Consider the following 14,890-nt stretch of genomic DNA (forward strand, 5'->3'; position numbering starts at 1 on the left):
AGGAGCTCAGGGGTGCACAGTCAGGAAACTGGAATATGACAAATTGAATTTTGTCTCCAGTACAACAGTAGCAGAGGTCTCTGAAAGGCAAGAGAGCTCCCAAAATAAACCTTGTGAGGGCAAGTGCACCAGTAAAGCCTGATACTCCCGACAGTATACGCTATGGTACCATCAGGTATTTGCCAAGTCTTATTCTGAAGATTTCTGGACCTTTCTAAAACTCAGCCCAGCATCAGCAGCATGGCTCCCCAGCCATGGGAATGAGCATACTTGTGAACACCTGAACTTGAATGCATCTGTGCTGCCAGTGACTTCACTGAGCAAGAGCAGGAAAACAACTAACTTGACCTCACTGCTGAAAGGAGTCCGTCCTGCTTGACATGAGCATAATCCTACTGTCCACTGACAGTGATCAAGAACAGCCTGGGAGAGGCTGGGCAGCACTGATCCTCTCACCTGCTGAGATGGAGCAGGTGAGACCAGAAGGAGCCTCAGAGCTCAAATAAAATGCTGGTGGCGCTGAGTCATCTGCCCAGGACCTCCAGTGCTTGGCTGGCCCTGAACGGCCTTTTAGACTCTCTTCATAGGCAATGCGCTGAGCAGTAAGTTTCAGTGGGAGACTGGATTTCAAAGGAGCCTCAGTGCAGAAGAGTGCGGAGGTTATGCTTCCTAGCATGCCTTAATCCTTTGAAAAGACTGCCACTCTCTCCTCTCTAACGTCTGAACTTGGCAGCAGAGGGTTCAAGCCATATGGGGCAACTCGCACAGGATTAGAATGACACAGAACTGGCCATAAAAATGCCCTGAAGCCTTACATTCACAGATGAGGGCTTCCATCGCATAGCACTTCATCAGATGTATGGTCACTCAGTCAGTCCCAGCTGTTATACTTGTCTCTCAGATTTACTGGGGAGAGAAATGGGCATGCACAATTCCAAATTCTCCTTATTAGCCTCCAGATTTGTTTACTTTTGAGGATAAATATATTTGAACAGCACTGTGCACATGGTGGCTATTTCAGGGACACTAGTTAGGAAAACACATGCCTGTTACTGTACAGCGACATGAACTCAAGCTCAGGCATCAGGACAGCAGGGAACAGCTGGCTGTTCGTGCTAATTCTGTTTTGCGAGGCTCCCTGCAGGGTCCTTTTCCCATCAGAGAGTGGTGGCAAAGGAATCCAAATTAGTTTTAAGTCACCTAACAAATACACATTCCCTCTGTTAAATTTGTTATCAAATATCTTCCCTATCAACACTAAGTATATTTTAGACTTACAGGGAAGAGTAATTTGGGAAATCAGGAGTCACTTATATTGGCCCCCATATGATGCCTCGTGACTAAGCCACCAACAACCATGCAATAGGCTGACTTACTGCATTCCTCTAGGTTTGTTTTATTATATTCCTCTAGATTTCCCTATTCTGATGTGTTAATTTTAAAGAATGCAGAAGCTAGCCTCTAATCTATAATGGGAAAGATTTTGCACTCTATTTTTATATGAAGCACTTTAATTGCCACTAACATCATTGAAGTTAGTGCATACACAGGAAGGAGGGTGTACCCTCGAAATCTTTTATCCCCCAAAGACAAAATACTTCTAAAGAAACAAAAAGCAGAGGAGATGGGTGGGAGGGGCCCTACTTGAAAAAAGCCGTGCTTTAGGTTTTGATTTCAAGTTCTACCTGGGTGTTTTCCACCCAGGAGCTGGGGAGAGTTCTCTACCTTCACTCAATGTAGCCCATTAACTAGACTGTCGAGGGCCTAATTTATTGGCCTGGCTCTTTGATTCCTCTCGTGAATTCTATAATACAATCAGTTGTGGCAGATGATTTTGGAAGGAGAATGCCCTCAACACATACAATATCTGGAACATAAAAGAATGACTTCCCCTTTTCCTGCATTTGAAGACTTTCTGATCTCTCAGGGTAAAATATAATGGTCAAATTAAAACCTTTCTAATTTGTAAGTGACTTTAAAAATAATTTAGTGACCTTAGGTCTTGGTTAGGAACAAGAGGTTCTAGATCCAACTTTGGTGCCTGTCTTGAGCCTGGAGTAAAACAAAAATCCATCCCTTCCCAAGCAAGGAAACCCAGGCCTGGAATGAAAGGAAGGGCACAGCGGCTCCATTCAGGAGATCTTGGAAGATGCTCATCATTGCAGATGCTCAGGCTCAGTCAGCCCAGGCTGCAGTTCACAGTCCCAGCTGCGAATCTGAATTCTCTCCTCCCCTCCCCACCCCCCCGGACTTGTCCTGTGCTTACCCCTTTGACCAGCTAGGACATGACTACAGGGTTGAGGCTGAACACCCTGAACACCCGGACATGCACGGAAAGCCCACTAAGCAGACAAGCCGCTTTGATCGGGAAAGCCGTCTCACTTTACCTTTTTGCTTATTGAGAAACAGCAGAGCGGGCGTGATGCAGGGATCCTGCGGCCCGGGGCTCTCTGTGGCCGCGAAACTTTCTTTGGAACTCGCTGCTTCGGCAGGTTTCTGCTGCACCGCGGGCTCCTCGGGTGCTGGGGCTCTGTCGCCAGAGGGCAGCTCCTGGCCAGTTTGGGGGACAGCCGAGGGGAACTTAAGGAAGGGGCCCTGCTCGGCCAGGCCCTGCTGGCTGGGCGTGCGCTCCTCCACCCGGGCACCGGGCTCCTCCCGGATGGCGTCCAGGGCGCCCGGCTTCATGGGGGGCGAGTCCTGCTCCCGCTTGGGGCTCTCCTCCGAGGCCGAGGATGCGTCGCACGACTCGATGATGAGCTCACTGTCCAGCTCAGCCTCGCGCTCCTCCCTCAGGATGCTGTACTGGATGGACGGCGAGGCCGGCGACGGCGGCGGGCCGCCCACGTGGCCGAAGGTCACGTAGCCAGAGGTCAGCGCATCCTCGGCCGCCAGTGGGTCCTCGGACACCAGCTCGATCTCCGAGTCCCCTGACTCCGCGCTGCTGGCCTCCTGGTCCAGCGGGCTGGGGATGGTGGGCAGCCTGGACCTGGCCTTGGCCTCTGGCCTGTGGGCCACCTGGCCCGGCGGCCGTGGGCTCTCTGCTGTTTCATATGACAACCCCTTTGCTTCTTTAATGGCAGTGATCAGCTCATCCTCGGAGATGCTGCCCTTCCCCTGGGATCCTGCAGCAGATGGTTCTGTCATCCCACAGAGCGAAGGAGAGCGGGAGAGGCGCACACACACACGGACAGACAGATGGACAGAGAGAAGAAATACAACAAAGTTCCATTAGGGGAGATGTTTTCTCCTTGCTTGAGAAACACATAGCTCATTAGCACAAAAATAGTCTGTTTCCAGGGCTATGCTGGAAAGACAGGCCACCTGAACTACAAGGCTAATTAGCATTATGGCCCAATTAACCAGTGTTTTACACACCTATATACCTCATCTAGCTATTTAAAAAGTGACCCAGCAATTTCTTAGCAACAGCAGCACCTCAGTAGGTTTTTCTGTTTCAATGTGGCCCAGACTCTAGAAGTCATTGTTTTTAATTTCTGATTTATTCTCCCAGGGAAGTTTTCCGATGTCACGTATTTCATCAGTTAATCTGTCAGATGTAACTCTAATTTGGCCCACCAATATAACAAATCTGAAAATCATCAGTTATTCCTTTGTCCACTGGTGTCTGTGTTCCCTCCTTGAAGAAGACAAAGAAAGCTGATTTGGATCCTTATATACAACTTGATTTCTGAGCTTTACATTTCCCCTAAGAAATAATAATTTTACTCTTTTTTAGTGAAAAGTGTAACTAGGTGGATCCATATAAGAGGGATTTTGCCCGTTCCACCAGGCAGGCTGTGCGAGGTCCCACCGGGCCTGGAACGCTGGAGCCCACCACTGTTCTTTGCCCTCTCTCTTCACCTTCCCAAGAAGCACGAAGCCTGAGAGCCACCCAGCCCCTGAGAGCCACCGAGCCCCTGGGTGAATGCCTGCCTTCTGCCTGATGTCTATCCAGATGGTCTGAAAGCCTCCCTGGCAGTCTTGCTGATATTTCTGTCCCTTAGATGAGACGACCTGGGATCACCATGACAACAGTTTTCAGGAGCTTGGTTTTCCCTAGCCATACAGCAGGTCTTCAGAACATCTTAGACAGTAGTCTCTGGCCCTTCTGGGAGCAAAGACTACTTGGGAATGATAGCTAAGGGGTAATGGATTTTGGGGGGGTAATGAAAATGCTCTAAAATTTATTGTGGTGATAGATACACAATTCTGTAAATATAAAAGCCATTAAAATTTATTTTATTTTTTAAAATATATCTTTATTGATTTCAGAGAGAGGAAAGGAAGAGGGCGAGAGAGATAGAAACATCAATGATGAGAGAGTCATTGATCGGCTGCCTCCTGTATGCCCTTGACTGGGGATTGAGCCCGCAACCTGGGCATGTGCCCTGACCGGGAATCGAATCCCGATCGCCTGGATCCTAGGCCGACACTCAACAGCTGAGCCACACTAGGCCAGGCAGCCATTAAAATTTAAATGGGCGAATAGTATGCTATGTGGACTGTATCTCAACAAAGCCAACTCAAAAAGAAAAAGAAAAAAAAAAGAGATGGAAGGAGGGTTTTTCCCTGAATTGGTACTTACAGGAGAGCTGCCTGACCTGTATCAGACTGTAGTATGAGTGAGAAGTAACTTTATTTATGATAAGTCACTGAGATTTGGGAATTTATCTGAATCTGAATGAATGCACCCTTCAATCTGGATTCTGCTCTGACTGCTTGCCTAACTTCACGGACAGCTCCCAGATTACTTCTGACTTCTGACGCATTAAGAGGATACTGCAATCCTTGAGAGGAGGAGTCATGGCAACCTAATGAGTTGTGGTGGCCATGGGGACAGAAAAGACAGGACAATTCAAGAGACACCGAAGAGAGAAAAACCACAGACTTAGCGCCTGGCACGTGTGGTGGGTGGGGAAAAAAATGGGGTGTCGGAGGTCACTCAGAAATGGTGAACCTGAATAAGATGAGCGGGAATTCCATACCCAGGAACGTGGAAGTCAGAACAGTGGGCCGTTTTGATGGGACAGAGGAAGGAAATTCTTACCATGAACATCTTCCCTTCCTGTAGCTCATATTCTCCCAGTTTCTCTGTCTGACCATCTAAACTGCCAGGACTGCTTGTTCAACATTCCTAGGAGACCACAAAGCAGGCAGGCAGGCAGGGCCTGGGCTCAGAGGGCTACAAGTGGCCCTGCAGGGCAGCCCAGCCTGTGTGCAAGCCGGCCTGGGAATGGGTCCTTCAGGAACAGGCTGGTGCCCACACATCCTGCACTACTGGGAGCCCCGGGGGTGCGTATTTGTCTGGGTCATGATCTGATTGATGTTGGTCTCTTCACCCTCCCCCGGTCTCCCCAGCCCCAGACTGAAGCACCATGAGGGCAAAGGGCAGCCAAGGCACTTTCGCGTCCACAATCATATCCCCAGCTCTGAGTGCAGCACCTGGCGCACAGAACGTACTGCTAAATGGAGCTCGCGTGAGGGCCAGCTCAAATCTTTAGAATGCTGGTTCTGCATTAGGCGAAAGGCTCGAAACTGTCCTCAGAAATTGTGACCTGCAGGAGTCAGTCTGGATGGGGCCCACACATCTGCATTTTGTAATCACCTCACTCCAAGGGTGATTCTAACAGTCACCTCCAGTTAGGGTTGGCAGACTTAGCAAATAAAATGCAGGACACATAGTTAAATTTGAATTATCAGCTGAACAATGAATGTTTTATTAGTATAAGTGTGTCTCATGAAATGTGACTATTTTATCTGGCAACCCTATCTCCCTCCAATTGAAAATTGCAGCGTTAGAGTGTTCAGCAAAGAAGGTTCAAGGATCTTGCTTTATTTACGCAACAGTAAGGATGCTATCCGACAGCTGTGGGGTGTGGGAGGAAGGGCCCTGATGGGTTTCATCTCGAGCAAGTGAAGGCACTACCTTAAAAAGAATCCATCTTTATTATGAGTCACAAGGAACTCAACAGATATTGTAGACACTGGCCTCCATTCTTACTGGGAACTCAAGCTTAACAAAGTGCTAGGAGGAATCTGGGGAAAATTTAGAACAAAACAGAAGCTTCCCTACTCTTGTTTAAAATCACATGGGCATCTGGCTAAGATACTGGTTATTATGTGTCAAGACTGATACAGCAAAGCTGGAAACTGTCAATGAAAATAAATAAAATCCAGAAGCTGAGGAGGTTAGAACTGCCCGACCTGGAAAGATGTGTTGCTGCTGTCAATAAAGATGATATAATTCAGAAAGATACAAGGAAACATGAACATGGGCCACTTTACCAAGTTGCAGTGGCCAGTGCCCAACTGTGAATAACGCTGCCATTCAGGTCGCCCCTTAGCTCCTGGCTGATTCCCCACTCAGCACCCAGGGATCCTCTGAAAACACAAACCTGACGCTGCCACTTTCCTTCTTCTCCCCACGCCAGCTACCCTGACCTCCCAGCTGCAACCTGAACACATGGCACATTCCCAGCTCCCGGCTTCTTCACTGGCTGTCGTTCCCGGCTATCTGCATGGCTTGTTCCCTCACCCCATTCAGATCTCGGCTCAAAGCCATCAGCAGAGAGAAGCCTTTTCTCACCACCTCCCATCCCTCTCTTACACTGTATCTTGTTGTATTTTTCTAGACACTTAGAAACTGTTCTAAATTAGAATTTCTCCTGATTCACAATTCACATAATTAGAAGTATTCCCCACAATAGATGATTTCCTTATTTATTAAACAATGATAAACAGAACTCATTTTGTTTAGAATGTTTTCCTTTCCCTCGGTTTCTATGTAGGAGTCTATGTGTTTTTGGTGTTTGCCTTATCTGCTGGCGCTGGAAATGGCAGTGACCCAAGACCCACATGTAATAAAGTCCAAGTCTTCCAGTGTCTACAGGCAGTGTGTCATATGATGCCAAGGACTCACACGCTGGGGAGGGGATTAGGCTAAACTTTGGGGATAAAAAGAGTAAGGAGAAAGGTCTCAATGACAAGCTGATTCCTTCTATTTCTTCTGTTAATTTTATTCTTACCTGTTGTTTTATGACTCAGGTGTTACGATGGGGAGGCTGGGTGGAGAGAGGAGCTGAACATGGAAGAGACTGTGTAATGGAACAAGGGACTATCTCCTTCTTGAATAAACCTTGCTTAGAATGTTTACTTGGAGCAACTGCAGAGAAAACCATTGCCCTAAGCCCATGCTATCAAGTGGGCAACTCAAGATCATAAAACGCCAAGGTCACGTGACCCAGATCTGTCTTTGTTTTCTCTTGAAGTTGCTCCAGAACCCCAATGGGTCATGGCTATTAAAAAATAGAAATTCCCTAATAATAACTAATAAACCCTGTATCAAGTCTTGAGCATCAACTTTGTAAACTGTAATTTGTATTGGAGGCATGTGCCGTGCAAGTGGACTTATATGTGCTGGGGTATTTTATTCTTCCTAAAGGCTGGCTGAAATTCTTCTGGACCCATCACCAGGCAACTCTGGAGCTCTGTAAAACACAGCTAGTAATGTAGCTTCCATCTCCAGAGCATCAATATCTTTATCTCATGGAACAATAGAAGGGTTGTATGATGCACTGGCAGAAAGAGTCCAGGAGGTTTTGAGACTCAGCTATGTCCCTATCTCATGTTGCAGGTTGGGACAAGTCACATCTAACTCACTTGGGGCCTCAGCTTCCTTAATTGTCATCACAACCAAATCGAAACTTATATTTTATGATAAATTCACTATATTCTCACACCTCCTGTCCTTGTATCTTCTTGGATTGGAAGGCCACCCCTCCCCTTTCACCTGTTTATTTCCTCCTGCTCTTTTAAGAGTCACTTCTGGTCTCTGTTCACCTGGGGAGCAGTTGGACTCTGATGCTCCTCAGCACTCTACGTTTCCCTCTCTCAGAACACAAATCACACCAGAGGTTGACAATTTCTGTTGTCAACTGACGCACTGGAGGGCAGGGACCGATTTGTGTACATTTTTTAAACAACTGTAATCACCAGTATTTAGTAGAGTGTGACTAACCAAAAGAATGTGTGTAGGAAGTGTTTGTTGAGTGAATAAATTTGAAAGCCAGGGACTAGGTGCAGTGGATCTTTGAGACCCTTGGAGCTTTATAGTTGAATGAATCTGAGGTAAGGTTTGGGAAGGGGAAGAAATGATGCTAAATCTTTAGGGAAACAGGACAGTAGGTACTTCCATTAAGTCCACTCTGTTCTAACACTTGGACTTACCTTCTATAAATCAAAAAGGTTTGTAAATCACTTTGGGGTAGGGTCAAAATGCCAGCCACTAGAAGCAGGGGAAGATTCGAGGCCCTCGAACTGCTCTCTTCATCCTGCTATCTCATGGGCATTAGCACACAGGATGGAAGATGCACATGGGATGGAGATGCAAATGGGACGGAGATGAACATGGGACAGAGATCCACACAGGATGGGAGATGCACAAAGTATGGGAGATGCACACAGGATGGAGATGCACACAGAATGGAGATGCACACAGGATGGAGATGTACAAAGGATGGAGATGCACACAGGATGGAGATGTACAAAGGATGGAGATGCACACAGAATGGAGATGCACACAGGATGGAGATGTACAAAGGATGGGAGGTGCACACGGATGGAAATGCACACAGGACTGAGATGCACATGGAATGGAGATGCACAGGACGGGGTGGGGGAGCTCCTGCTACCACTCTGGCTTTTCACCAGGTAGGGGAGTCCCCCTTTGTATTTGAGAGGATATATCGATTATGGTTTAACACCCTGCCTGAGTCAGAATAGAACATTCAAGTTGAATAAAATCACAACCTAGTGAATTTCAGACTAAAAAATTCTATCCAAATAAATCCTTTAGTTTAAAAAATAAAACTGTATGCACATCTTCAATACACTAAAAGATAAAAATGACAATGTTACCTCTCATTGCCCATGACCTTCCAAAAGATCCGGAGGCAAGCTCCCTTCACTGTACTGACTTGGAGCCAGGCCCAGAAATGCAAATGCCCTGCCCAAGGTGACCCGGCTGATCTCAGGAGAACAGCCAAGGTGCTGGACACATGATGCCTCCAGGAGGTCTGGGAGGAAAGCTACCCTGGAAGCAGACGGTACCACCCTCTCTGCTCTGAATGGTAGGCCCACAGGAGGAGTTTAATGTTTCCAGTGTGTCGTTCTTTCCCCTCAATTTAAGAAACTTCTTACAAAGCAAATTCTACAGGACTTCAACGAATATTCCACATCTCAACATTTGGACAATGGGCACAAGACTGGAAAAGCTGTATGTTAACTAAATCAGCTCAGTTGAGATTTGGATGCAAATCTTGATTCCTTAACATTTGGGTTTCCAGTGCCCTGGGTCTTCCTGAGGCAGGGCTACCAGTTTCCTTACCTGTCCCGGAAGATGGAGGAGTGATGGACCCTGGGCTGTCATCTTCAGGCTCTGAGACGGTGACAGTGGGGACTGTGTCAGGACTCGGTTTCAGACAGGTATCTTGCTTCTCGGGGGTCTTCTCTTGGGTGGCAGTTTCAACAGAAGGCTCAATCTCAGTCAGCGTGATTTTGACGGGGGCAGTGACCAGGGAGGCCCTATGGTGCCCTTCAGAGAGATCGTCTATGTAAGGAGCGAATGTTGATTCTTCAAATAAATGGTCCTTGAGGATTTTCCCCTCCACAGGAGCTGGTTTCTCTGGTTCACGGACCTTTTCGGATTTTACTGAGATTTCAGCGTCCTTACTCTTAAAGTCCAAGTCTTTCTTTTCTACCTTGGGGTGACGCTGCTCCTGGTAGTTCGCCTCCTCTGGCCTGGTTATGTCAATGTATTTGTAGGCTTCTGCTTTCATCTGGTCCAGAGGGTCTGCTAAGATCTTGTTCACTTCGGTGGACTCTGCAGGAGTCATCTCTATTCCAGAATCAGAACTAAATAAGCCATGAGGCTCTGTCCCGGGCACATCCGGTAAGGAGGGTCCGCGGGTACTCAGCTCCTCAGGGCTCTCTGATGCGGTGACATGGCCACCTTCCTTCTGAAGAATTCCCGTGAAATATGTGGACTCCTCCTGAGGTGGGTAACAGATGTCGGAAATCAGAGACGTGTAACATGCTCCTTCCCCATCTTCTGACGCTGTTGAAAAGGGATGATCCATGGCACGGGAGACATCTGCCACACCTGGGGACCAAAAGAGCAGCAGACGGTGAGTGGGCGCTGGGCTTCAGTCCTCTCCCCTGCCTAACCCCCCACCCGCCCCGCCCTGTGGAGACACGGCATCCTTTCTCCTCCAGACCTCGGGGTTCCCTCTCCGCACTGGAACATTCATTCCCCTCGTCTCCCTGATAGCCCACAGCACTGGGGTATCCCGGGCAGCAGATTATAGAGGCTCACATAGCTGCCACGGATACAGAAGTTGGGGACAGAGACCAGAGGGCTAGAAAGTTGATTTCCAACATCTACTACCTCAATACACAGTGACTTGGTCCTACTTAGTATTATTCAACAGAAGCCCTCTTTGTGTCTAAAGTATTCAAGGCTCAGCAAAGGTGGAAATGTAGGCTAATTCAGGTCAGTAAGTGCAACTAGGAAACTCGGCTGGGAGAAGGGCTGCTGTTAGAGCTGGAAGGGGCCTGAGGAGACCCTCTCGTCCAGCCCTTTCCTCCAGGGACTCCTGCTCCACCTGGATGGACGCCAGCCCTTCTCTTTTTAAAGGTCCTCAGAGAAAGGGACTCCTAGTTTTCCGATGGACTCATCCCAAAGTGGTATCACCTTCAAGATGCTCTTCCCCACTTCTTCAGTTTTCTCATTTTGTTTCACCCCCATTCACTCATCCACTGCCCATTCTTTGCCTTCCAGTGATACCCACAAAGACCCACTGGGGGTTCCTTAGTTCCACTGGTGGTGCTAAGGACAAAACAGGTTTCCAAGTTGGAGTCTACAGACTGTTTGCACCTGGCCTTCATTCTACTCATAAACCAGCCAAGAGTTCACTAATAGGCAGAAGAGGAAAACCCTCTATTATTTTTCTTGGCTGTACAATGTCATCAGAAAGGAAGAAAATGAATGTTTATTGAGGTGTTGCTATATGCTAAGTAGTTGGATTTTATCCAATTCTTACAGCTATTTTATAAATTAAGCCCCATACTCTCAACATACAAACACATCTCACACACACACATACAGACAAACACACACAGCCCTTAAGACACACCCAAAGAATATTCCAGATTATGGTACCAACTCATAAAGTAATAAAAGTAGAAGCATTATAGTAATAGCTAATATTTGAGTGTTTGCTGTGTGGCAGATAATTCCAAGCTTTTTATTAATATGGACTCATTTCATCATCAAAGCAATCTTAGGAGATAGATATTATTATTAGCGTCATTTACAGATGAGGAAACTGAGGAACAGAGAGGCTAAGTACCTCACCTAAGATCTCATAGGCAGAAAGCAACAGAGCCAGGATTCAAACTCCAGCAGTCTGGAAGTCAGAAACCTCCCCTCATGCCCTTTGCACTTTCTTAAAATCAGTTTGTGAAGTCCCCCCCCACCCCCCCAGTAATTTTGAATCTAGTATTATCACAAATAAACCTGCCTTTTGTATTTTCCTAGCTTTTTTCTGGGTTGCACCAGCCATTGCCTAAGGGGAATGAAAAAAGCACAAAGCCTTTTCTCCGCTCTAGCACTTTCCTGCCTCAGCACCATTCCTTGGACCTTGCTTCCCCCAGATACCTGCATACCTAACCCCATCACGGCCAGATCTTTGCCCAAAGGTCACCTTCATAAGGAAGGCAACAGTGACCACTCTATCTAAAACTGCAACCTGCCCTGCCTTCCCCACTCCATGGCAACCCTGTTTCCGCCTACCCTTCTCTACCTTTCCTTTTTTTCCATATCACTTGCCTCCTCCTAATATACCATAAAATTAACTTATTTATTACTTATGTATTGATTGTCTCCCTTTGCTAGGCATGCTCCATGAGGGTAGGAATCTTTGACTATTCTGTTCACTAACGTAGTTCAACACCTAGAACAGGGCCTGGCACATGGTAGGTGCTCAATAAATATTTGTGAAATTTAAACGGTGTCAATTTTAGAATTAAGCACAAGTAACACGATTGTGAGAAGACAGGCTGGGAGATTCCCCCAAATGGCTAACGATACTCACTTCACTCAGCAAGTGGCCCAAATCTGTGACCAGTTCAAAGCTGTACATTTCAGTGAAGCTTCTAATTGTGCTTCCTTTGCATATGGCAGCCCCTTTTCAATTTAGACCAAAAAAGGCTCAACAGCAAAAGGAATAATATTAATGATAAGCCTTATTGCCCACCATATAGACTACCAAAGAAAAAGCTAATAAATTTAAATTCGTGTGTGCACACACACATTTATCCTAAAGAATTTTGAAAGCTTCTTTCATTACACGGGCTCAGCCTACATGGGACCTCACTAGAGGCAGGGAGACCAACCCTGAGATATTTCGTTATGGGCACCTGCATCCTACCATTCCTACCGCAATTATCTGAAACCGCTCCCCCGTGTTAACAACTGTTCACCAGAAAGTAAGGAGGGGCCTGCCCCTGGATATGAACTGTCTGGAGGTGAGGCTGGAGAATACACAGTAGGCAGTGTCCAGGGCTGCGTCACAGTCATTAACATTCAACTCTCACTCAGTGGTTCTATCGCAGAGGCCACCACAGGGCTCTTGGCCTTATCTCCTATACCTGGCATAGTGCACAGCCCTCCAGTCCACGGTCTCCTGACACCAGTTATCACACTAAACACAAGTCAGCAACTGGCCCCAGGGTTCTGTCCTGCTTCACTGGATAATCCTTAAACTCTGCAGCCTGGCATTTGAGACGATGTGAATGCCATCTGGCCTCACAACCCTGTCTTCACTGCTCTTCACAATCTCACATTCACTCCACTGGGTTTCAGGCCCCGTTTCACTCTCCAATTCAAACTCTGAGCTCTGATTAGTATCCACTCTCCATGACTTCTCTAGCACTTTATCCTTCCAATCTCTACACCCAAATCTCTGACTTTGAACCTCAAACCATAAAGTTAAGCAGCTTTAAATGCCCCTTCTCCAGGATGAATTTGTTGACCACACATGCAGGACCTGACCCCTTCCTACTGTTCTCCCTCTTCTTTCCTGCAGCACATAATCATACTGCTCCTGTGGCATGCATGACATATGACTTCTCTATGTCCAAGTTATCTCCTGGGAACCTGTCAGCTCCTGGAGTTTGATGCTCATGGTTTGCACACTATATTGTGCAGTAGACACCCAATACAAAATGAATGAATGAACGAACCAGTCGACCAATCAATTTATTCTGTGCAGCTACTGAGAACAAACTAGGGCTAATTATGCAAGTTACAAAGAGGATGTGTTTAATCTATCAAGTGAAAGAACAGTCTAGAATTCAAGTTATCCAACAACGGGACAGAGCTGCATCTCAGAAACAAGGGTGCTCTGATCCCCGTGGGCAATCAGATAGAGAGGGGCCCAGTGTCTGTCTAGGGAGGAACCAGCATTTGGTGAAGAGTTGGATGAGAAAACCACAGAAGTCCCATCCAACTTTCTATGATTTTTATACTGACTGGCTGCCACTGTATTTGGACATGATTTCCTTTATTCCTTCCTTACTTGTAAAACAGACTCAATATAATTTTCCCTGAGGTGATTCATGGCCTATAGGGGCTTTCCAGATGTATGGCAACAATTGAGGGACTAGAATCTAGAATACATCTGCATTAAAAGAGAGACTGCAGATAGAATCAACACTGGGGAGGAATTCCCACCCCTGAAATTTTTATCCTACCACCTCTGTCTTGCTCAGAGAGCCCAACATGAAACAGAAAGGACCCCTTTGCCACATTCTTCAAATACCACCAACTAGACAAGGAGGAACAAAGTCACTTGCGTAAATCACATATTTAAATGGGACCGTATCAGAAACCTCATAAAAGCAACACATAATCTAAATACTCTGAATGTGGCCATGCCCCATTTTCTTAGCTTGCGCTAAGTACCCTGAAAGATTCTCAAGGTTCTACCTTATTGAATTTGAAAATGTACATACATTACAGGGTGCCTATCAGTTAGAACTCTTGAAAACAGAAAGCCCTACTAGACAGTAAATTATGCGAGCAGAGTCCTGTGGGATTGTTGGAACTGGGAAGCCAAGCTGAGCCTCAGGCTCCCCAAAGCCAATTAATTCTTGTCAGCTCTTCCTGCAAAGCTGGCAGATGTGGGACCTGAGAAAGAGAGCAGGAGCCAGTTACCCTCGTAGGAACCAATATTGTTACATTGTTAAATACAAATCCACTCAATGAAAGCGCTTTCCTTGCCAGGACTAGAAACTACTGCTTTCTTTATATAAGCGAGGATTCCTTGGAACATCTGACTTCTTTCTCTCTGGCTGTTTCCTTGGCATCTAGAAGCCCGACTCCCGTGAAAAAAGACATACAAGCCCACAGGTGCCCTCCGGGAGGTGGCTGGACAGGAGGGCGCCACAAATTCAGTTACCTGGATGCATTCTGGTGTTTCAAATATTCATTTTACAGATAACTGTTCAGGAAAGTTCTCATAATAAAAACTGAAGAATCCATTGGTTACAATTTCTAGTAAAAACTAAGTGGAAGAAAGAGAAAAATGAGCTCAAACTACTGCCATTAAGTCACGTGTGCTGATAAAATCAGCCTTTTGTAGCCACCAGTGTCCTAGACCAGAAATACTATCATGAGATAGACAAATTCAGTAACTTCATAAGGGGTGGGTGTTTCGTTTTATTTAATTCTCTGGCAATACTAAGGAATGAGATGACTTGCTGAAGGTGGTTTTACTTTCCCCACTGCAAGTTTCAATCCTAAAATTCCAGTTCTGAGCTCCAACTCATC

General features: G+C 46.5%; 1 protein-coding gene across 6 annotated transcripts in view; it reads right to left on the reverse strand.

Moving 5' to 3' along the window:
• The window catches only part of RTN1 (reticulon 1), a 285,115-nt gene that overhangs the window by 66,883 nt on the left and 203,342 nt on the right, over positions 1 to 14,890 (reverse strand). For all 6 annotated transcript variants that reach the window (XM_081150637.1, XM_081150639.1, XM_081150635.1 and 3 more), the window contains 2 exons: positions 9,386 to 10,159; positions 2,388 to 3,137 (listed from right to left, as the gene is read on the reverse strand). In XM_081150637.1, coding sequence (XP_081006763.1) covers positions 2,388 to 3,137; positions 9,386 to 10,136 — 1,501 coding nt within the window. In that variant the 5' untranslated portion in view covers positions 10,137 to 10,159. The remainder of the gene's footprint in view (positions 1 to 2,387; positions 3,138 to 9,385; positions 10,160 to 14,890) is intronic.

The sequence above is a fragment of the Miniopterus schreibersii genome (genome assembly GCF_964146895.1).
Source record: "Miniopterus schreibersii genome assembly, chromosome: 1".
Taxonomy (NCBI): domain Eukaryota; kingdom Metazoa; phylum Chordata; class Mammalia; order Chiroptera; family Miniopteridae; genus Miniopterus; species Miniopterus schreibersii.